This window comes from Schistocerca piceifrons, chromosome X (genome assembly GCF_021461385.2).
Source record: "Schistocerca piceifrons isolate TAMUIC-IGC-003096 chromosome X, iqSchPice1.1, whole genome shotgun sequence".
NCBI classification, from domain to species: domain Eukaryota; kingdom Metazoa; phylum Arthropoda; class Insecta; order Orthoptera; family Acrididae; genus Schistocerca; species Schistocerca piceifrons.
The window spans coordinates 312580955-312603887 of record NC_060149.1 but is presented as its reverse complement, the minus strand read 5'-3'; the positions used below and the strand labels follow the sequence as shown (position 1 = coordinate 312603887).

At 38.6% G+C, this 22933-nt stretch overlaps 1 protein-coding gene across 1 annotated transcript in view; it reads left to right on the top strand.

Annotated features, from left to right (window-relative positions):
* The window catches only part of LOC124722330 (sodium channel protein Nach-like), a 73111-nt gene extending 51611 nt beyond the window's left edge, over positions 1-21500 (top strand). Inside the window, exons 5-7 of the mRNA XM_047247506.1 lie at positions 681-984; positions 1221-1274; positions 21466-21500. Coding sequence (XP_047103462.1) covers positions 681-984; positions 1221-1274; positions 21466-21500 — 393 coding nt within the window. The remainder of the gene's footprint in view (positions 1-680; positions 985-1220; positions 1275-21465) is intronic.
* The last annotated feature ends 1433 nt before the right edge of the window (positions 21501-22933 follow it).

Here is a 22933-nt window from a genome sequence, read left to right as displayed (position 1 = left end):
ATAGTGCCCTCAACCTTTCCTCTGGCAATTCCTCACAATGCTTTTATCAAGTTGCAGATGGGGACTGATACATCATCCTGATGTGCAGATTCCCAGCACAACATAAATATGACAGCAGTATATGTGCCCATAATCCATTCCCAATCTCCACAAAGGAAAAAAATAGTATCAAAATAATACAATAAATACAGCAATATGGCCAAGTGTGAAGCTTTGTAAGTTAAGTGTTGTATGTAATGTCAATGTTAAGTCTTTTTTAAGGTTTCTTCTCTGTTATTCAATTTTGAGGAGTATCTTTTGTTGGAAATTTTTGTTGATATCCAATAAGATTTTATTACTCATTGTGACTTTTTTCTGTTTCAGATTTTTACGGGAAACTGAATAAATATTTTTGAAAATATTTTTTAGTTTAATTTCATAATTCATTGTGTACCATGGGCTTGATCATGTAAAGGAAGTAATTTCAGATTTTTCGATAAAAATGTGACATCCATATTCATATTAATAACACATGATGTTCTTCATATATTCTATTAGAGTGTGGTTACTGTTTAGGTATCAAAGTAACATCTTACAAATACCAAACCAATATCATAATGCATCATAATGTGTGAAATAAACAATTAGCATTTTCATTTGGTACCTTTTCTAATTGTGTAATAGAGACATTACTCTTGCAGCTACATCTTCATGATCCTTATGACATTGACTTCTCAAAGCCATTAGCAAACTCAAAACGTACACAAAATATTGAAGGAAGTGTTACCATGGGTCACAAATTACAAGTCATATATAAGTTTCGTAACATAGATATTCATCAGTCTGCATGGGAACTGAAAAGAAATCAGAGGGGATGTACATTGCCACGAGAAATTGATCTCAGATACTACAGAGAATACAGTCTCTCAGCATGTTTAGCTTCATGTGAAGTTAAAAATCAAATGTGGTTCTGCAATTGCTCTCACCATCTGCTATCTCCAAATAGTAAGTATTAGCTCAGAAAATGACAAAACATCTGCTCTAACAGAAAATGTGAGACATGTCGTATTATGCCTGCTGATGTTATTTTCTTATCTGCTCAAGATATTTATGCAATGTGAAAAAATACCTTATTCCTGTTCTGCTTGTAAAATGTTAAGTGATCTCTACACATAAGAAATTATAACTGAACAAAACGGTTGATATATTCACACTAGAGAAACATATTTAATTTTTTACAGGGAAAGTCAAAGAATGCAATTTTGAAGGTCTTCATTGTTTAGATACTTACTTTGGTAAGTAACATCATCATATCTGAACTTACTAGTATTCAGTGTATTATAAGTAGTTACATTTATAATATCACTGTGGAAACTACAATACTGGCCATTATAATTGGTACACCAAGAAGAAATGCAGATGATAAACAGGTATTCATTGGACAAATATATTATACTACAACTGACATGTGATTACATATTCACGCAATTTGGGTGCATAGATCCTGAGAAATCAGTACACAGAACAACCACCTCTGGCCGTAACAACGGCCTTGATACGCCTGGGCATTGAGTCAAACAGAGCTTGGATGGCGTGTACAGGTACAGCTGCCCCTGCAGCTTCAACACGATACCAAGGTTCATCAAGAGTAGTGACTGGCGTATTGTGACGAGCCATTGACCAGATTATTTCAATTGGTGAGAGATCTGGAGAATGTGATGGCCAGGGCAGCAGTCGAACATTTTCTGTATCCAGAAAGGCCCGTACAGGACCTGCAACATGCAGTCGTGCATTATCCTGCTGAAATGTAGGGTTTCGCCGGGATCGAATGAAGGGTAGAGCCACAGGTCATAACACATTTGAAATGTAACGTCCACTGTTCAAAGTGCCCTCAATGTGAACAAGAAGTGACTGAGACATGTAACCAGTGGCACCCCATACCATCATGCCGAATGATATGCCAGTATGGTGATGATGAATACATGTTTCCAATGTGCATTCACCGCGATGTCGCCAAACATGGATGCGACCATCATGATGCTGTAAACAAACCGGGATTCATCCGAAAAAATGACGTTTTGCCATACACCCAGGTTCGTCATTGAGTACACCATCGCAGGCACTCCTTTCTGTGATGCAGTGTCAAGGGTAACCGCAGCCATGGTCTCCAAGCTGATAGGACATTCTGCTGCAAACATCATCAAACTGTTCGTGCAGATGGTTGTTGTCTTGCAAACGTCCCCATATGTTGACTCAGAGATGGAGACGTGGCTGCACGATTCGTTACAGTCATGTGGATAAGATGCCTGTCATCTCGACTGCTAGTGATACGAGGCCATTGGGATCCAGCACGGCATTCCATATTACCCTCCTGAACCCATCGATTTCATATTCTGCTAACAGTCATTGGAGCTCGACCAACGCGAGCAGCAATGTTGCGATACGATAAACCGCAATCGCGATAGGCTACAATTCAACCTCTATCAAAGTTGGGAATGTGATGGTATGTATTTCTCCTCCTTACACAAGGCATCACAACAACGTTTCACCAGGCAACGCCAGTAAACTGCAGTTTGTGTATGAGAAATCAGTTGGAAACTTTCCTCAGGTCAGCACATTGTAGGTGTAGCCACCGGTGCCAACCTTGTGTGAATGATCTGAGAAGTTAATCATTTGCATATCACAGCATCTTCTTCCTGTCTGTTAAATTTTGCATTTGTAGCACGTCATCTTCATGGTGTAGCAATTTTAATGGCCAGCAGTGTAATATGCAGTATATTATTTGAATGATTCCTTCATCAGCAAGGACATAAAATTTGTCATAAGGTATTGTCAATTCCACAAATAATACAAAAAAACCATTTGAGACTAATTTGTTTCAATAGGAAAATTATTTTGAATCTAACTATTCATGACAAACAGACATTTCAGAACACCTTCAGTGAAAACCAAAAGGGAAAGAAATTCCTAAGGTTCTGAAAATTATATTTATTTGGTCATTAACCGACTTTCAGCTTCTTAGACCACCGTCAGGTGACACCTGAATGTCCCAGACACAGATAAAATGATGTGCAACTTACACAGATAGTATTTGTACAGAAGATACAAAAATGACATTGAGTATTTACATAGGAAAACATTATGGTTTTTCATTCAAGACACAAAGGCATTAATGACATTAGCTGCCACGGGCCATTGATTTAAACCAATGGGGAAAGTTAAAAATTTGTGCCAGAGAGTTGAGAATTTGGCTCTGACAGGAGGCATGCTAGGGTAGTCCACTTAGATGCGATGACCACTGTGTCTGGATTGCATGGTGACCAGTGCCTTGGTTTGAATCACAGTCCAGCACAAATTTTCAACTTTCCTCATTGAGTTAAATCATTGCCCACTAGTAGCTGATGTCACTAATTCCTTTGTGCCTTGGTTGATTCATAATGGCTGCAGGACTAAAATAACAGACACCACATATATTATATTTTTTGTCATATAGCAATAATTACATTAAATGAAATAGGAGGAAACAATTTTTTAATGTGAAGATACATTTAACAGCCGATAAGAAATAAGTTGAATTTACAATTTTAATCTAGTATTTGTAAAGGAGTCTGCCTTGCCGCAGTGGTAACACCAGTTCCCGTCAGATCACCGACGTTAAGCACTGTCAGGCTGGGCTAACACTTGGATGGGTGACCATCTGGTCTGTCAAGTGCTGATGGCAGGTGGGGTGCACTCAGCCCTTGTGAGGCAAACTGAGGAGCTACTTGATTGAGAAGTGGTGGCTCCAGTATTGGAATCTGACATATGGCTGGGAGAGTGGTGTGCTGACCACATGCCCCTCTGTATGCACACACCTGTGGTCTGAGGATGACATGGTGGCCAGCCAAGTACCTTTGGGCCTTCATGTCCTGTATGGGAGAAGTTTAGTTTTAGTTTATTTGTAAAGGAAATGTAATTTAACAAAGGGGGAAAAGGAAACTGTGTATGACCATTTCATACTAAGCTAGAATTCTGTGCCATATGTTTATTGATTTCCAGTAGGGTAACCTTTCTGTTTTTTTGTTTTTTTTTTGTTTTTTTGTTGTTTTTTTTTAACTAAATATAAAACTTCACATTCTACATCACATGAATTTTTTCTGTTAAAAGATGATTGGCAAAGATTGCATATTTCTACCTTAATCTAGAGCTTCTCTCATGTACATATAACTTAAGATGATAATAATATTAAATAGGAAACAGTTACTAAAGTTCTGAAAATTCTGTTCTGCCTGAGTGATTAGTATATACTTTTCCACACTGTTTTCATGTGATTTTACACTGGATCGTCCAGAGTGGACCCTGGATCAATGGAAATGTGTTGTGCAGTCAGATTAATAACATTTCTTGTTACCATGTCATGTCTTGTTACCACGTCATGTCTGGATACACCATCACACAGGCTTATGGATGCTTGACATGAACTGTGCCATAGAGGCAGGCCAGTGTGGTATGGAATCATCTGAGCTTCCATGTTACCTGTGGTAGTAATTACAGACACTATGAAAGTTGTTGACTATGTGAATATTATGGCAATTCACCTGGATCCCTTCAAGTTTGATGTATTCCCTGACAGCAATGGCATCTTCCAGCAGGATAACTGGCCATGTCTCAAGGCCATAATAATGCTAAAGTGATTTGAGATGCAAGATAATGAACTCACTTTGATGTCTTTGCCACCAAACTCACCTGAGCTGAACCTAGTGGAACACAATTTGGACACTATTGAGCCTCAACTCAACACCCATGAGCCATTGACCCATAATATACAAGAACTGTATGACATGTGCATAGATATTGCCTGTCACATATCTCCAGAAACCTACAAAGGACTAATTGAATCCATACCACACTGAATCACTGGTATATTGCATTCGAAAACTGGGCCAACATGCTGTTAAGCAGTTTCTCATAATGTTTTGGCTCATCAAGGTATTTCAACAAATAACAGGGATGATATGTTGAACAACTGAACAATGTTTGCTCAAAGGCTTCCAGAATGGCATCAACTGTCACCAGAGATCTGAGAGAGGTCATTATTACACTGTGGTCTCAGTCATGATGTTTGTCCAACCAGCTGACTAATGTTAACAACACAGATGAGTTCATCCAGCTGCCAGTAGTAACCTCCTGCAAGACATTAATTGTCTTGCCTACCCACTTGTTGGTGTACAAAGAACTTATGTCAAAATTTCTGATTAGATCCATATGTTGAATATGCTGTTCTCCTATACATTGGACAAATTTTGTTAAATGCTTAATGTAACCATTCATGTGGCATAGCCTAGTAGTTAAATGTTTCATTGTATAATAGATGGATGAGCCCATCTCTTCAGTGATGGGTCTTTGGTAGCAGCTCATTTAATGTACTGTTGGTGCCCCCCTTTTTTCGATTTCACCTGAATTTTTGACAAGAGACACTTGACTATTAGTTCTGGGACCCTTAGTTGAGGCCTAAATTTCACTTACTGTCTTCCTGCACCTTGTTAAAGGCTACCATTACTGCATACCAATTATCTGCTTGAGTAATTAACACAACACCCTTTCCCCAAGCTCATTAACTCTGGTCAGTTCACTGATCACCGAGGACACTAGTGTTGGTTATCATATGACATTTTATATTGTACGCAATGGGGGACAAATCACACTCAGGCAGAAGGAGTTTCATTGCCTCAAAAAGGTTCTTCATTGGGGCTTGTTTGAAACTTTGGCATGTGTTTATATTGTTTTTATTGTCTTTACAGAAGAACATGGCCTAATACAAAAATTATGTTATTCAGTTCAAGCTAGAAACTTTGTTGATAGATTAATAAATATTAATAGTGAGTAGATGGATGTAACTAATAATCATAAGAAAGAAATAATGGCAAAAAATGTGACAGTTAAATCTGCACAGATGAGAAAAGCACATCTGGACATTACTTTCAGACTGGCCAATATACTAAAATACTGAAAATCAGTCTGATGAAAAATATCATTCTAATTCTGTCTTGCAGCCCTTGTTTGAGTACTATATTCTTCAGCTAGGTAAATGAGTCAACAATTCTCCATAGCAAGTCAATACATTTAAAAACAAATTGTGATCCAACTGTATGTAGTCACTATTTAAGCTGCCTTCAAATTAAGTAAAATTATTTACTAATAACAGAGTGTAAATGCAGAATTTACTGTTTGAAGTATTTCATGTTTGTTATCTAATTTTGGAGGCATCGGTATATGGAAGACTTAAGAGTATGTTGATGTGTACATAACATGTATTATAGCTGGGCACTATATGATTCATATAATAAGTCACTTTAAGATTTTGAGACATTTATACAGACTAAGCAGTTTGAAACTGCAAAAACTGAAAGTGGAAATGCTATGCGGATTAGTAAGGTTGATGATTGGTTAAGAAAATGATATTTTACAATGTACAAAACATTTTATGAATTATTTACCTAAATTCCTAGCTGGTTCATTTAAGAAAAGTGTTGGGGGCTTGAAACATGAAAAATTAATGTTCCATTTTGCACAACATTTTAATGAGTATTTGGTGTGTCACTGTCCATAAAAAGTGATTCTGCTAGTATAACACCATCCCCTCCCTCCATACCTGTCACATAAGGCATACACAGGAATTGAATTTTGAAATGCTACACTCCTAACAATATTTCCCAATTTCTTCTGTGCCTGAAAATTGAAAATAGAAGGAAAAATTACAATTTCGTACTCAGAACTGTTGGAAACCTGTGTTTCTTAATCATTAACACTAATAATTCCACTACCACTTTACAGTGGGTATCTACTGGTACCCCCTACAATGTACTTAACCCAGGGAGTACGGTTTGCATGAAATTTGTATATATTATTTTGCTGTTACACAGATATTGTGCAGATACATGCAAAACTTTCTATATTCAATTTTCTTGTAGTTTTTCACTTTGGCTGGTAACACAGGAAAATCATAATGAATTGAGGGTACAATGCTGCTGGAAACTTTTAGAATCTATAGAAATCTGGTATTTTAGTTGCAAGGGTAATAATGACAAGTGATGAAATAATTTCAAAATTTCATGAAAAATAGACCTGGGTACTGTTGGTTATAAACAATACCGGCATGCATTATGTTTTCTGGTTTTCCTCAGACTGTTAATGAATTGAGTTACCTGTCAGTGTGGTATGATAGAATTCAAGTTTGGTTTGTTTGCATTTTTTTTTTTTCAGATTTGGGTGGGGGGGGGGGGGGGGGGGAGGGGGGGAGACTGCTCACCCAAACTCCTTACTGGGTATGCCCTTGAGCACAGATGTAATTTCTCTAAATCATTCACTGCTTTTTTGTATGCTTGAAGTTGTCACCCCATCTCACATTTATATGCTATTATCAGGTGTTAATGGGAAAGAAAACAGGAAAAAATATCAGAAACAAAAGATAAGATGTCAATGCCTACCAGCTTGCCAAGGTACTGAAATACGTACAGTATACAAAGCTGTCACCAGGTAAATATTTGTTACCTTTATTTCTCATTTTATTTGTAATGTTTTGTGGTTTTAATTTCTGCAAAATGCTCTATACCATATACTCACTCAATTACATAATTGATAGTAATGTTGCTGAAATGTAAAGGTGTGTTAATTAAATTATTAAGATGTATAAAAAGTGTGTAACCTAATTACAACTTTTATGTCAACAAAGTTGTCATTGGCCACATTTATTTGTTTTGTTGGATTTATGACCAAGTAGTTAATTGGGGCACCTTGGAGTTTATTTCACAATGGGACCAATCTTATGGAACCCAGTATGTGATTAGGCAGACTGAGCCAAATTTTATGTGAAAGTCAGAAAGAAGCTTCCATTTGTGTATAGATTGATTAATAGTGTTTTAATATACTTTTTCTCCTGATTTGGCCACCTAGGGCCACTTCCTTCTCATTTGTTCTTTTCATCTAATATTTTTTCATGTTTTCAGTATGTCTTTTTTCTCTCTCTTCTGTTCATTCACACCTGATACCTTACTGCTTCTACTTTGGAATCATTCTGAGTTGAATGCTTTCCTTCTGAAATATCTCTTTCTGCAGCTCCTTTGCTTTTATGTTGCATATTTATAAATCTTTTTTACCTTCTTGGATCCAGTGTGTTGCTGCATTCTTTTCCCAGAGATACCTAAATATACGTTTAGTCGGCATGTTGCCATTCATCCTGTATAAATGTTCAAAAAAATATTAGGTCTTCCCCCTTCTTTTTTCTGTTATGTATTTTATATATTTCACCATCACTTTCTAATTTCCAGGCTTATGTGCTTGTTATTGGACTTAAAATATCCTCATGATTCTTCTCTAATATTTCTAGACTGTCTAATTTGTAATTCAATGCTTGGCATTCCCTTGGGTATAGGTATTCTGGATCCACTGCAATGTTGTAATGATTTTTTTTTTTTTTTTTTTGCATTCCTTGATATGTGCTTTTATTGTAAATATTATTTGTTATTCCATGTGCACTTTACATTTTGAGTACTCTTTTATTTAGAGCAGATTCATCTGGACCTTTTGTTTTTTAAATTAATTATTATAATTTCCTGAACTGCAGAACTTTTATACTTGTCCAGTGTCTGCCTGTAAAAATGTTTGGTGCATTTTTTATGTTAGTGAAAAATTTTGTTTTCTCTGCTGAGATTCTTACATCTAATCTATTACCTATCTGTTCCAGGAGACTTGTATTTCTGCATCAGTACATTTTCAAATAGTCCCACAGAATCACCTGCCATGCAGTTTTCTTCAGTGCATTTTTTTTCTTTCTTTCCAGTTTTATTGATAATAGTTGATATTATTTCAATTTTTAGTCCCAAATTCTTAATACCTATTTTCCAGTACACAGTTATAGAGGACTGGATACAGGAAATTATCTTGTCTTGCACTTGTATTTATTTTTAAGGACTTACAAATTTGGTCCACAGAATTCACTCTTGAGACCATATCTGTAGCCATTTCGTAGATTATATTTGACAATTTATATTTAATACCGAAGTTTTGGATTGCAATGTTACAGTTTCCCAATTGACAGAGTCAAATGCCTTCTTGACATCCACAAATTTTACAACTATAGTTGGTTGAGAGTATTTTGAAAATACTTATAAGGCAATTGGTAGGTACGATTCCTCCAAAGTTATTGAAATCTTCTCATCACTTTTGTTACATTTCTTATGCAGAAATTCCCATCTTTTGGAATCATTTTTGTGTTCCATATTTCTGACCTTTTATTATCTTTGTGTGTGACAACTTCACAATTTTAGCTGTTATGAAAGCTTGCCCATTAAAATGGTTTTTATTCAGAGTTTCAATTGCTTCTCTGATTTCTGTAATATTGGTGGGATATCATTTTTCACTTGATTTTGACAAAAGGCTGGCAATTTTAATTTATGAGATGGCTCATACTGGAAACAGAGTGCCCTCAGCCCTTGTGAGGCCAGTTGAAAGGCTACTTGATTGAGAAGTAGTGGTTCTTGTCACAAAAAATGGCAATAGCCAGGAGAGTGGTGTGCTCACCTTACACCTCTCCATATCCATTTGCAGTGACACCTGTGGGCTGAGGATGACATGGCAGTCAGCTGGTACCATTGGGCCATCAAGACTTGTTTGGATGGAGTTTGTTTTGAGGTTTTCACACTGGAAATAAGAGGTAGAGAGGCAAATCTCCTTTGAGAAATGAAGTGTATTAAATTGGACACACCTTCAGTACATATTGCTACCAGTCTCCATATGTGGACAGGTGTGTTGTTGCTGGACTCTGTTGTTGTTGTTGTTGTTGTTGCGGTGGTTGTGGTGGTGGTGGTTCAGGGCATTCAATTTCATGGTTGATAGTACTGGCTAATATTTTCCTTTGTGAGATGAGTTTAAAAAGAAACTAATCAAATCCCTCTGATCTGCTCATTAAAACAACACTAGCAGACACATGAAGAAATAATTTTCACTGAAAGATCCAATAATAAGAGAAGATCCTTAAAACTGAGGCTGGTTGAACACTAATAAAAGAATTGAAGAAACCAACATCTCTGACAAATGTTGAAATCTGTGGATGCGTATGTGCTTGATCTCTCTCTCTCTCTCTCTCTCTCTCTCTCTCTCTCTCTCTCTCTCTCACACACACACACACACACACACACACACACACACACACACACACACACACACACACACACTTACATACCTACTCATTCAGACACACAGTGTCAATATCAAAAAATTCTGCATTAGTAAAGTGGTAACATATTTAAAGAAGTGGAGTAGTACAATGAAACTGATTAAAATGTTTTTGGAAATGCTCATAGCTGCCTGGCCACTGATATAAAAATCAGGAAGACTCAGCCACTCGTGTTCAAATCAAAATCCACAACCTAAAATTTTAGGGAATAGTTCTGTCACTTCACAAAACTTAAAAATCCTTACTACACTCATCCAGTCATCACGTAAATTAGAAAGCAAGTCCATAGAAAGAAGCAGGGCTGCTCTTTTATCAGCAAATAAATCAACTAAAATATATCATACTGTTAGTGGTAAATCAAAAGCACTGCACATTGGTGGGTCCTTTCGCAGGAGGAGAAACTCGTGTATCAGAGTGTCTAATATGGACTCACATTAACAACACTTCTTTCTGTGTCTGTGATTAGAAGGAACTGCCCAGTTGAGTTGTTGGCTTCACTAATCACAATTTGCTATCCCTCACCTCTGGCCACTGCTCCTCCCAATGATGCAGGTTTTGTTTCCTCATCAATGAGGTCCACATGTAGAGGGACTTTGCATTGAGACACTGTAGATATTGTGCAGTCCTCCTCAGCTGCTGCATCTACCAATTTTTTCCCCCTCAGATTTCCCCATATTCTGGCATCAGTAGAATATTACCTCTGAACTATATGTTGTCAGAGCAGATAAGGAACTTTGTAGTTTGAGTACATATCATCTGCACAGACCCCATTTTCCTCCTGCTTAAGATTGTAAACTGGCACGCTGCATATTTGCAATGCTCCTTGAAAATAAATTATGAAATAAAATAAGTAAAAATGTAATGTGGAGCATTGTCTCTCTTGTAGTCTGTTAGCTGTAAAATAATACAGGGTGGGTGATGACTCCATCCCAGGGATGGCGTCACACTTCATCCACACCAAATGCTGTGAGTTCTAACTTCACACAAATTGCATATAGATTTGTTGCTCTTGGTTTAGTTGTAACAGTCAGTTCCATGGGCAGTGTTGCTCAACAAGGCAGTACCATGGTGACTGCTGATCTTCCATGAGTCTGTATGCCTGGCAGCTCAAGAGGATTTGCCATTGAATGGATATTTGTGGGTTACCAGCCTCAGCACAGTGTCTGGGAATATGGCCGGTCCTGTAGGCACCTGTGGTTTGTTGTATCCCCTCATGGTGGACAGTATCTTTGAGCTTATAAAGGTCTTACTAAGCCATAAACCTGGCAGCCATAATTCGCCCTAGACCACACAAAAGCCTTATAGAATTGGTGTGGGTGCATTCTGTTGATTTCCCAGAACCTGTGGCTGTGATAGTTTAAAATTTTAAGTTTTTTGAGTGAATATGCATTTAGGAGTGTCAGATGTGGTAGCCATTAGAGCTTTTATCAGAAGTGAGACGCTGAAACCTCACCAAATTTCTCATGTGATAAAGGTGCCCCTCTTTTTCAGTACAGGTGGGACATGTGCACTACATATGTGTCATTAATGATAAAGCTCCACCCACGCATTCGTTATCCTGCTCAAACTCAGTATCTTAAATCATTCCATGGTAGTAAGAATGTAGAAAGAATGGTAGCCATCCTTGGAAGCTCAGACTGGGACTTTAACCTGGAAACTTTGACTTTTGTGGGAAAATGTTCTACCAACTGAGTTATCTAGGCATGCCTCACAACCCACACTCATAGCTTTAATTATTCCTTTATCTCTCTCTTACCACCTCCATTTCACAGAAGTTCTCCTGCATACCTTGCAGGACCTGAAAGAAAGGGTCCTTGTAGAGAAGCAGCTTAGTCACAACTTAGGAAATTGTTTCCAGAATGAATTTTCACTCTGTAATGAAATGAACGGTCATTTGAAACTTGGAAGCTTCAAATCATCACATGCTCCACTGCAGACTGAAAATTCATTCTGAAAACAATTTCTTAGACTGTTGCTAATACACTTCTGCAACATGTGCACTTTGCAAAACTCCTCTTGTCCGTGGCCAGTACAAACTCACAAGTGCCGCACTCCTGCCCTACGCACCTGTTGCCTCTCCTTCCCAACTATCAGCCAACCTTTACAAGCCCATCCTCTGACTCCCTATCACCTTGCACCCCTCATCCTCTCCAGCTCACATGCTCATACATATGTGTGTGTGTGTGTGTGTGTGTGTGTGTGTGTGTGTGTGTGTGTGTGTGTGTGTGTGTGTGTGTGTACTATAGGTCTGAAAAAGGATTCATCTGAAAACAGACAAATTTCTCATTCTTTTTTGTTAGCCTTTTGATGACTCAGTGCCTGTACTGTGTATACTTACTAGTTTTCAAGATGCTTCAGTTGAATGAAAAACTGAAATACGTGTCTGTTTGGAATGACTTTGGCCTATGGACATCATTCCTCTCACTGATATCGTGCTTTAAATGTGGAGGAGCCTACTCTCTTTACTTTACTCTGCTGCCTGTGACTCTGTTGGCATTAACTGGAGCTCTCTCTGTTTGCACACCATCCAAAACTGACTTCCTCTCTAATGACCTAATTAGAGGACTTCCTTTCTTTTGCAACAATTTCATAATTATTTAGCCCCCTGTACACAAGAGCCTCATAGAGCTAAAGTCATTATCTACCACATTATTTATGCAGGGTGTCCCATGAGGAATGGTCAGTATTCAGGGAAATGACAGGAAGGCACATTTGACACAAGAAAAACTTCATAAGGACATATGCTTGTTCCGAATGGCTTCCTAGGCTGAACACATTTAATATATGGTACATCAGTTTTTGAGCTAGGACATGCACATATTTTTCTTACACAACCAAACTCTTTGAGATTCTATTCTTGCCTAACTTACCTCATTGCATTCAGCCTCTTTGCTCAGGATGTCTTTCTGCCATTACACTGGCCTGCTGAACATGCAGCTGTCCATGGTGTGTTGTGTGTGAAGTAGTCTGAAGGATTGAGGGTGTACCAGAGAGAAGCATTGGTTAACTGTGTGTGTACATGTGCTGACTAAAATGCCATATATCTACACTAAAGAAGAAAATACAGATATGATGTATGTTTCCAGCTTCTGTGATGGGATGGTAGTGGTCCTGTTGCTGTCAAAGAATACCACTGGGACTTTTCAACATGTCAAATTCCTGATCATATAGTGTCTTCCAAAGTTGTCACCACATTGCATGAAACAGATATTTATCCAAGTTCCAATTTTTCTTCTGAATGTGTTGTTCAACAGCTTGTGCAGGAACAGCAACACATTGGTGAAATGGTGGAGTGTAGTCCTACTACCAGCAGATGGTGACTTTCTGCACATACCGATGTCCAATGAACATGTGTATGGTGAATATTACATATGAAAACATATATCCATTTCACATTCAGTGCACTCACAATCTTTATATTGCTGACAATGCCACATGACTTGAATTTTGTCACTGGTTAAATGAGAATCATTAGTTGCTCCCAGTAATACTATTTACTGATGAAACCTGTAGTAACCAAGTAATACATGAAACTGATCCTAGTAACACATGCACAGAGCTCTGAACAGTAACAGAAATAAGCCTCTCATGACTCCACATTTAACAAAACAAAAGAATCATACAGAAGTTGCAACATAAGCAATACACAGAGCAACTAATGTGAGCAGTGTAAACTAAAAATACATAGTGAGAGTGAGTCAGGGCTGCTCTGCATGTACATAGACACGAGTTGCTGGTAGACAGCACATCTGAGACCATGCCATGTGCCTGCCTGCTACAGGCAAACTCTAGTGGCCAGCCCATTCTTGTACAGTTGGCAGTTGATTTTAGAACACGTGTGGCAGCACTACACTTGGCAAACTTGCACTCACACATAATAGTAGCAGAATACAGCAAAATCATGTTTACACGGATGGTAATCAGCAACACATGTAACAGTCATCATTGGTCGAAAGGAAAATCCACATGCTACAGTGGAAACCAATTTTCAAGTTCAATTTTCTATCAGTGTTTGGTGTGGCATGATTGGTAACATGCTGATAGGTCCACTCATTTTAGAAGAGTGAATGGTTGGACAGAACTACTTTCATTTTTTGGAAAATTCATTTGCAGAACACCCTGAGGATGTTCCTTTGGCCATGCAGACTGCAATGCCTGCAGCGTGATGGAGCCCATCCACATTATACTAGACATGTGAGGGAACGTCTCAACTGCCTTTATCCTAATCCCTGCATTAGTCATGGTAGTACAGTTAGCTGGCCACCAATATCACCACACCTTATCTCATTAGATTTTTGTTTATGGAACTGGATGAAATCTGACGAGTACAAGGTGCATTTAAGTTATTTTCCTCACAAACCAACCACATGAAAACTGTGAAACTTGTCACTTCTCAGTGTAATCTCCCTGTAGCCATACACTTTTTCACAATGTCAGTGATGATTGATTGGCCACAGTAAATGCTTCTGTAACAGTCTGATTTGACCACTGGAGAACTGCTGATGTGATAGCAACATGCCTAGTCAATGTCCGACCACAGAGAGTGTCTTTCACCATTGAAAGCAGCCAAAAGTCACTAGGGACTAGATTAGCCATTTCAGAGTTATTGTCATGAAGAAACTAAAGTGTAACATCCACCAGTGGAATTGGTGCATTTGGCTTGGTGAAAGAGTACACATACAGTCTTTCCTGCCCGTTTTTCATGCAATGCTTGAAGGTGTTTGTTCTTCAAAATATCTTGGTTGAATGCAGCTGTCACTGTAGTACCTTTTGGGATGCAATGAATGGGGATTATGCCATTGCTGTCCAATAATATAGCCACCATCATTTTTTCAGCACTGACACTTACTCAAAATTTTGTTAGTGGTGGTGGGCGTTTGTGCTCCCTTTGAGCTGATTAGTTCTTCGTTTTGGGATTTGAAAATGGCATCCATAACTCATCTACTATCACATTTGATGAAATGAACCTGGAGGACACTTTTTGCATTTTAAGGTCTTCATGCAGGACTGTGTGCACAGATCCCATGGGAATGCTAACTTTGGAGGTGATGTGTTCCACACTCATTCGGTGATCCTCAAATATAACTTTCTCCACTAGTTCAATCATGTTGTCAGACAGGCAGGTGCGAGGTCAAGTTTGTATTGGTTTGTTGTCACATGACATTCTGCCTTCTCTGAAATGTCGCACTCATGAACACAGTAGGATATGTCCATGACGCAATCACCACAACTCCCTCTCAGTTGGTGGTGAATTTTAATCACTGTGATGCCACAAAAATGGAGAAAATGAATAATTACCCACTGTTCCTGTAATGAAAATGTCATATTTTAAGTGACAAAAACAATCCTCACTCTAGCTGTTGCCACTTGAGTTATTTTTGTGTCATACAGTGCTGCCATCTCCACCTTGTATTCACACGTATTTTAAAACAAACTTCATGTTTCTATCTGTGGCCATTCCTCAGGATAAATTCAGGGCTGTATAACTTGAACACATTTCATACAAACAAAAGGTAAATACATGAGATTAACTATTTGGTCACATCATGGACACTGCTGCCCTCATTAGAGAATGTGTAGAGGTACTCAAAGGTATTCAAATAACTAGCACAACATGTTCTTCCAAGAGCTGGTGGGATATTTGAACATTTATTGTGAACTATACAACAGCAGTAACGTGACACGCATAATAATGCTTGTAGCTGCATGTGTGAAAAATATGAATTTTTTGATTGATACTTTGTGCAACACATGTTGCAATGCTTACTAACTGTTATATGTTGTACATGTTTAAACTTGACAATGTATTGAATAATGCAGATAATAAAGAACAATGCACATTAAATGTGTTCCATCTTGGAAACCATTTGGGTTAGGGCATATGTCTGTATGAAGTTTATTGCTTCAAATATCTTTCCTGTCATATCCCCGAATATTGGCCATTCCTCCTGGGATACCCAGCATATATCTCGATCAACAACACTCCTGTCACACCACCTTGAGGTTTGCTGGGTGCTAATTTTGCTTCTGACAATGTCCCCCCATTTAGAATGATATAATGAGTTGGAAGTCTTTAATGCAATTTCATACCTATTACAATATTTCATCTCCTATTTTGTTTATTATAAGGTAGTGTAGAACTGTTTTAAAAGCTTCCAAGAAGGCAATATGCATGGCAGCAACCTAGGCCATTCTGATGTACCAGCACTTGGGCAGATGGCTTTGATCCATTGGCTGATATAAAGGGAAATTTTTTGGGGGATTCTATCAACTTTGTAGATAAGATCTTGCTTCCCAGTTCATTGAAAATTTCTCTCGTAACTCTCCTTACACTTGTTTAGATTTTATTCAGCTTTTCTTTGTTGTACAGAATTTGGCTGCATTTAAATCTACTATGCAGCTCTCCCTGCTTTTCTAGTAGATTTTAAATATTGTTATCAAACTATAGAGGTTCCTCCTCATTCCTCATTATGCTCCTTGGAAAAACTTGTGTAGCACATAGCCTGCAATTCTTATGAATTTGTGCCGTATAGCTCCTAACTTTTCCTTGTCAACTTTTCCTTGTCAAAGGAATGTTTGTCACTGGCTGCTTAGGCAGCTGCTAGCATTCTCTTGTCTAGTTTAAAATTTAGTTCTACATAAGAGAACACTGACTCTGTATTATTCTTGTGATCTCTTATTGCTCCCTGTAGACTCACTAAGTCAAGGTTAATGATGTATCTCTTCCCAGGATTTCTAGTGTGCTGGTAAGTTTCCCTCACAAGCTGGATCAAGGTATGTAGAGGTTTTTTTTTCTCACATGAACCTTTGTTCCTCCCTCTTGTTACAAACACAAGCATCTTCTAATCTATAGCTGGTAGACTCAATTTTTTCTATGAATATGGCATGATAGTATCCAAGCTTTCTCTGAAGTGTTCCACTGCTTTAATTCTTGATTGGGCTGTTCGTAGGAAAACTAGCATCTACATATCAGTATGAGAAGAATCACTTTTATTACATACAGCCAAAAAGTCACAATGCAAAACATTAGCACGCTAACAAGAACAGAACAATCAAAGAGCATAAATTGTTAAAGAAATACTGCAGTTGTAACATAGTCAATTATGTCACTTATATACATTCCCCACCACCCCAAAGTACAGAGCACTGAGAATAAATGGGAATTTGGAGTTGACTGCATAGCCATTTTGTGTGTGGAGTGCTGGGCATGATGGACATCTAATTGTAGTCGGCAACACTGCTTATTCTGGGGAGTGGAGGTCAGAAGGTGTGCCATTGGTAAGAGACAGCGAGGTAGGAGCATGCAGTATTGACTCTCTGGTGTTGGCATGGCACTGATAGAAATTGGTGGTAAAATTCAACTCATTTGATGGAGCCTTTGGTGTGCTTGCTGTTTTTGACAATATCCATCATGTGTTTCCCACACCACAGAACTGGGAAGGGTCTGGAGCAGGGAAACTGTATTGGTGGGCAGGCTAGATCTGTCCAAAGGATGATGTGAGAGCAGTCTGCTAGAGCCTTACTCCTGAAAACTGTATGAGAATCATGGTGTGACACAGGAAGGTGATGCATCCATGCTACATGGTCCCTCAGTTGCTGTACCAGGTGGGGAAGCTGCAACTCATTTGACAGAGGTGAGGAATTGTGAAAATCTGCTGGTATGCCCAGAGGTTTGCTTTAGACCATTTCTGCTGATGGCAAACAGGGGTACATTCTCAAGCTTGGTCATAGTCCTAACAGAATGAGGGGCAACACTTGAGTCCAAGCATCATTGTGGCACATTAGGATGGCTTGCCATTGCTTGCTGAGTGCTAGCTTGTTGTACAATGACAATGGAAACCACACATTTTTGACAGTTCATTGAAAAGGTTCGACTCAAATTATCACCGTCAGTTTGTGGTGATGAGGGGATAGCAATTGAAACATACCAACCAGGTCTTGACAGATGTCCTAACAGTCATCTCAGCAGATGTGTCTACCCACCACATGCATCTCTCTGCCACCATGAATATATATCTGTAGCCTTCAAACAGGGGAAGAGGACCCAGCATCAATGTGAGTGGGCTTGAACCTCATCACTGATGCCAGAAAAAGTCCCACATCTGTGTGCACATGCATCTTTCCTGTCTGAAGGATATATGAATTGATAAGTCATCTGTTTGACTGTGGCATTGGTCTCAGGCTGTTTCAGCATGTAGATAACTTTAAAAACCATCTGTGAAAACTGAGGCATAATATCATGACTCAGTTGATTTGTAGATATCATTGAGGCAGATGTCCATTTTAAATTTGCAGATGTATTCAACGTGCCAGAACTAGTATAGAGAACACTTGCTGTTGGTCTTTTGGAATGCTGACACACTGGGTTTGATTTCAGTATAAATAGTAACAGGATGGGCCTCAACAAGTGGACAGAAATGTTGCAGATTCTCCCATAGATCACTAAAAGCTCCCTTTCATATGTGGTCCAGTGTGTTTGGCTGGGCTGCAGTTTTTGGAGAAACTCAGAAGTAGCTAATGTCCATTCAGTTTTTTATATAGTGCTGTACCAATAGTGTACTTGGTGACAGCAACAACCAGAGATAAGCTCACCCCAGGAGAGGGGTGAGCAAATGCCACAGCTTCAGCATGGCTTTCTTGCAAGTTCTTGAAAGCAGTTTTTCCATCTCCAATGGAGAGGGTGCTTGCCTATTGTGTTGTAGCCTGCCAGTGTATTTTTGAAAGTCATTTGTGTTGTAGAGGTTCTTGGGACACGGGGTCTGTAAAAATTAACCATGCCAAAGATATACCTCAGTTGTTGATAATTCTGCAACCACAGAAGGCACATGAAGTATCAAACTTCCCAGGTAAGGCTGTAATGCCATGCACTGATACTTTATGGCCAAGGAAGGTTATCACAGGTTCATGACAATAGACTTGTCCTTGTTTAATGTAATTCCATTGGCAGTTAACCTCTGTTGTACCTCCTTTAAGTGATTTTTATGTAACCGGGCATTTTTAGAAACTACTTGTATGTTACTGAGGTAATCAAAGCAAAATGGAAGTCTCCTTTAATCACAGTCCAAAAAACATTGCCACTTCTGGGATGCATTTTTAAGCCTGAAAGGCATAATAGAGAACTCACGCAGTCCACACATCATTACCACTGCAGTTTTATGTATGTCACTGACTGCCACTGGAATTGGATAATACACTTTTCAGAAATAAAACACATTATAAATAGTCACACCCACCAGAGCCCTTGTGAAATTCTGGATGTTTGGTATTGAGTATCTATCCAGGATTGTTCAGGTGTTCACCATACACTAATAACCACTAGAATGACATGAACCACCCTTCTTTCATGCCAAATGGAGTGGTGAAGAGCAAGGATTGTCTGAACGGCATGTGGTTCCATCCTGAAACATCTCTACAAAAATAACTTTGGTTTCATGGAATCATTCTGGTGCAATGTGAAAGATACTTAAACAAATAAGTGAACCAAGGGTGGTACATTATGGTGCACTGTTGCATGTGTGGTCATGACCAGTAGTTTCACAGCATCTGCATCTACATTTACATAAATATTACACAAGCCAGCATATGATGTATGGCAGAGGATACCTCGTACCATTACTAGTCATTTCCTTTCCCGCTCCATTCGCAAATAGAGCTAGGGAAAAATGGCTGTGTATATGCCTCCTCATGAGCCCTGATTTCTCATATCTTATCTTCATGGTCCTTACACAATATGTGTGTCAGTACCAAGGGAATCATGCTGCAGTCAGCTTCAAATGCCACTTCTCTAAATTTTCTCAATAGTGTTCGTTGAGAAGAACATTGCCTTCTCTCCAGGGATTCCCATTTGTGTTCCCAAAGCATCTCTGTAACATCTGCATGTTGTTCAAATCTACCAATAACAAATCTAGCACCCTCCTCTGAATTGCTTCATTGTCTTCTTTTAATCTGACCTAGTATGCATCCCAAACATTCAATTAGTACTCAAAAATAGATTGCGATAGCATCCTATAAGCAGTCTCTTTTACAAATGAATCACACTTTCCTAAAATTCTCCCAATGAGTATAAGTTGACCATTCACCTTTCCTACTGCAGTCCTCACATGCTCATTCCATTTCATATTGCTTTGCGACGTTACACCCAAGTATTTAAATGACATGACTGTGTCAAGCAGGACACTACTAATCCTGTATCCAAACACTACAGATTTGTTTTTCCTGCTATCTGTATTAATTTACATTTTTATACATTTAGGATAGCTGCCATTCATCATGGCCATAGGAAATGTTGTTTACACCATCTTGTACCCTCCTACAGTCACTCAATCAAGACATCTTCCTGTAACAGTCACAGATTGCTGCCCACTCTGTCCACCAGATCGTTTATGTATATAGAAAATAATAGTGGTACTGTCACACTTACCTGGGGCGTTACTGACAATACCCTGATGAACACTCATGCTGCTGTATTTTGCTCTCAGTACATTGCATTGTGCTGGAGGTAAGACAAATATGTATGTGTGAAGCTTATGTAAATACTTCAAGGTATTTTCAACTGTTCAAGCACAGTATATGAACAGTATAAGAATAAGTGTCCTTTAGTAAAGGGGTAAGACAATGATACAGCTGAACCCATTCTGCAGACTCAGGTGTAGTAGTACTTGTGTATAATACTTACTGTGGAGTCTGTGTCATTGAGTGCTCCAAACTTCATCTCCTTACAACAGAATTGCATTATGGCACCATACATTATAGTGAGTGTATGCTGAGTGGACTCCTGGCATGTAATGGAAGTAGGCTGTTGGGTTCAAAATAATTATTCATGGAGACGATTGGTTGAGTATACAATACAAGGTAAAATTTATTGATCAAATTACACAATAGCGAACCCAAGGATAAACAGCATAACTAGTACAATGTAATGACTGGAAGTTAATATAAGAAAGACTAACAGAATAAAGCTATTAACAATTGAATTGCTACTGCAAAATCTTGTAGAAAAACAGTAACCAACCTTTAATTACCATAATATAGTTGCTGATAAACACTCAATAGGATGAGAATCTTTAAAAACAACAAATACAAAATTATAACTTTTACAAAACTATAATATAATCATCTTCATTTATTCCCTTTATCAAAGAAACCATTATCGAGGAACCTACTAGTCTTCTGATCCAGGTTAGAAACAAGTAGATTATCACCTTTTACAGCATCATTTACAGAAATACAGAAGTCTATAATGAATACAAAGTAATGCTTTTCTCCTGTTGCAGCATACCTCAACCACTACCAATACCTTGCCCAGTAATTCGCCAGCATAAGATGTGTATAATTTTTAGTGCGATAGGGTCCGCAGCTGCGATGAATTTTTTGAAAGATTTCTTGAAGCCTTCAGCTGCCATACTCTTTATTTAATGTACAATTGTACAATTTCAGCTTTAGGCCATTTTCAAGTATTTTATGGATAAATTTTTAGTAGCAGATTATGTCCTATACGACGTTGTTCCTATGACAACATGTTATGCTCATAAAATAAATCCGAGGTGTTCATACTATTTTAGGAGCACATTACTTAGACCTTTGCAACAACTGCTCAAAAGTAACGTGCTCCTAAAATAGCGTGAACACATCAGATTTATTTTATGAGTATAACATGATGTCACAGGAGTGACGTATATGACATCTAAATGAGTACATGGCACATTTTCGTTTTACAGAAACAACATTACATGGAGCTTATTGGCACAAACTGTGCCATCGTATACGTAGCACTTGCACAGTGGTTCCATTAACCTGGGATGGGGATATGTTACACACTGGAAATAACAACATTTCATCAGCTTACTCAATAATATGCAAGCAGCTGTAATGAGGTCAGTAGTGGCAGACTGCCATAAAAACTAGTAGAGGAACACCAGTCCGTCATTCTGCCACCTTATAAGGATGTCTTTAGAATTCCTTTTAAAATACCATTGACACACTGCAAAAGACTTCCCACTGTTAAATTCAGCACCTTGTCTCTGAACCACATATAGTACTCAGTATTCAACAAAAGACAGACCATGACAACAATGTTGAAAAGTTCCAAGAAGCTGTCAGCAGAGGCACAGTACAATCATACCTTAATGCATTCATCTGCTTCATTATGTTTACATTGCCATAAATATCATTATCACATTTTCCAATCAAGTATTGATACTTCTGCAACAACACCTTTGGGTCAGGGCACCAAACATACCACTTGCTCCCAGCCAATTCTCTCAGCCCACCAGCCATGCCTTGCCCACCACACTTTTAGCTTACCCCACTCCAGTCAGCAACGACTTCACTTGGGGCCAACCACCATGCTTGGGAACCTTCGGCATTTTCCAGCCCTAAGAGAGGTCATTGCCCCAAGATGCAACTATTGATAAGTGCCAACATGGCACATCTTTCCCCCATCCCCCTTTGAGTTTGGCCATTGCCCTTACTTGCCAGTTCCAAGGTCCCTTAAGTTCCCCATAACAGTTTTAAGAAATCCAATGACCTCCAAGGGCCCCTTGAAATGCAGCAGCAACTTTTTACTGATCCTCTCCATTGACTTACTGCGTCCTTGATAGTCCTTAATGAACATACCCAGTCCTCAATTCACTACATTTTGCCTGCCTTGCTTGATTATAGTGTTTGTTCTCTGTTGTAGGCACAAAAAATATTCCTTTCCACCAACCACCACTTTGGAATCACTTGATGAGAATTGATGTT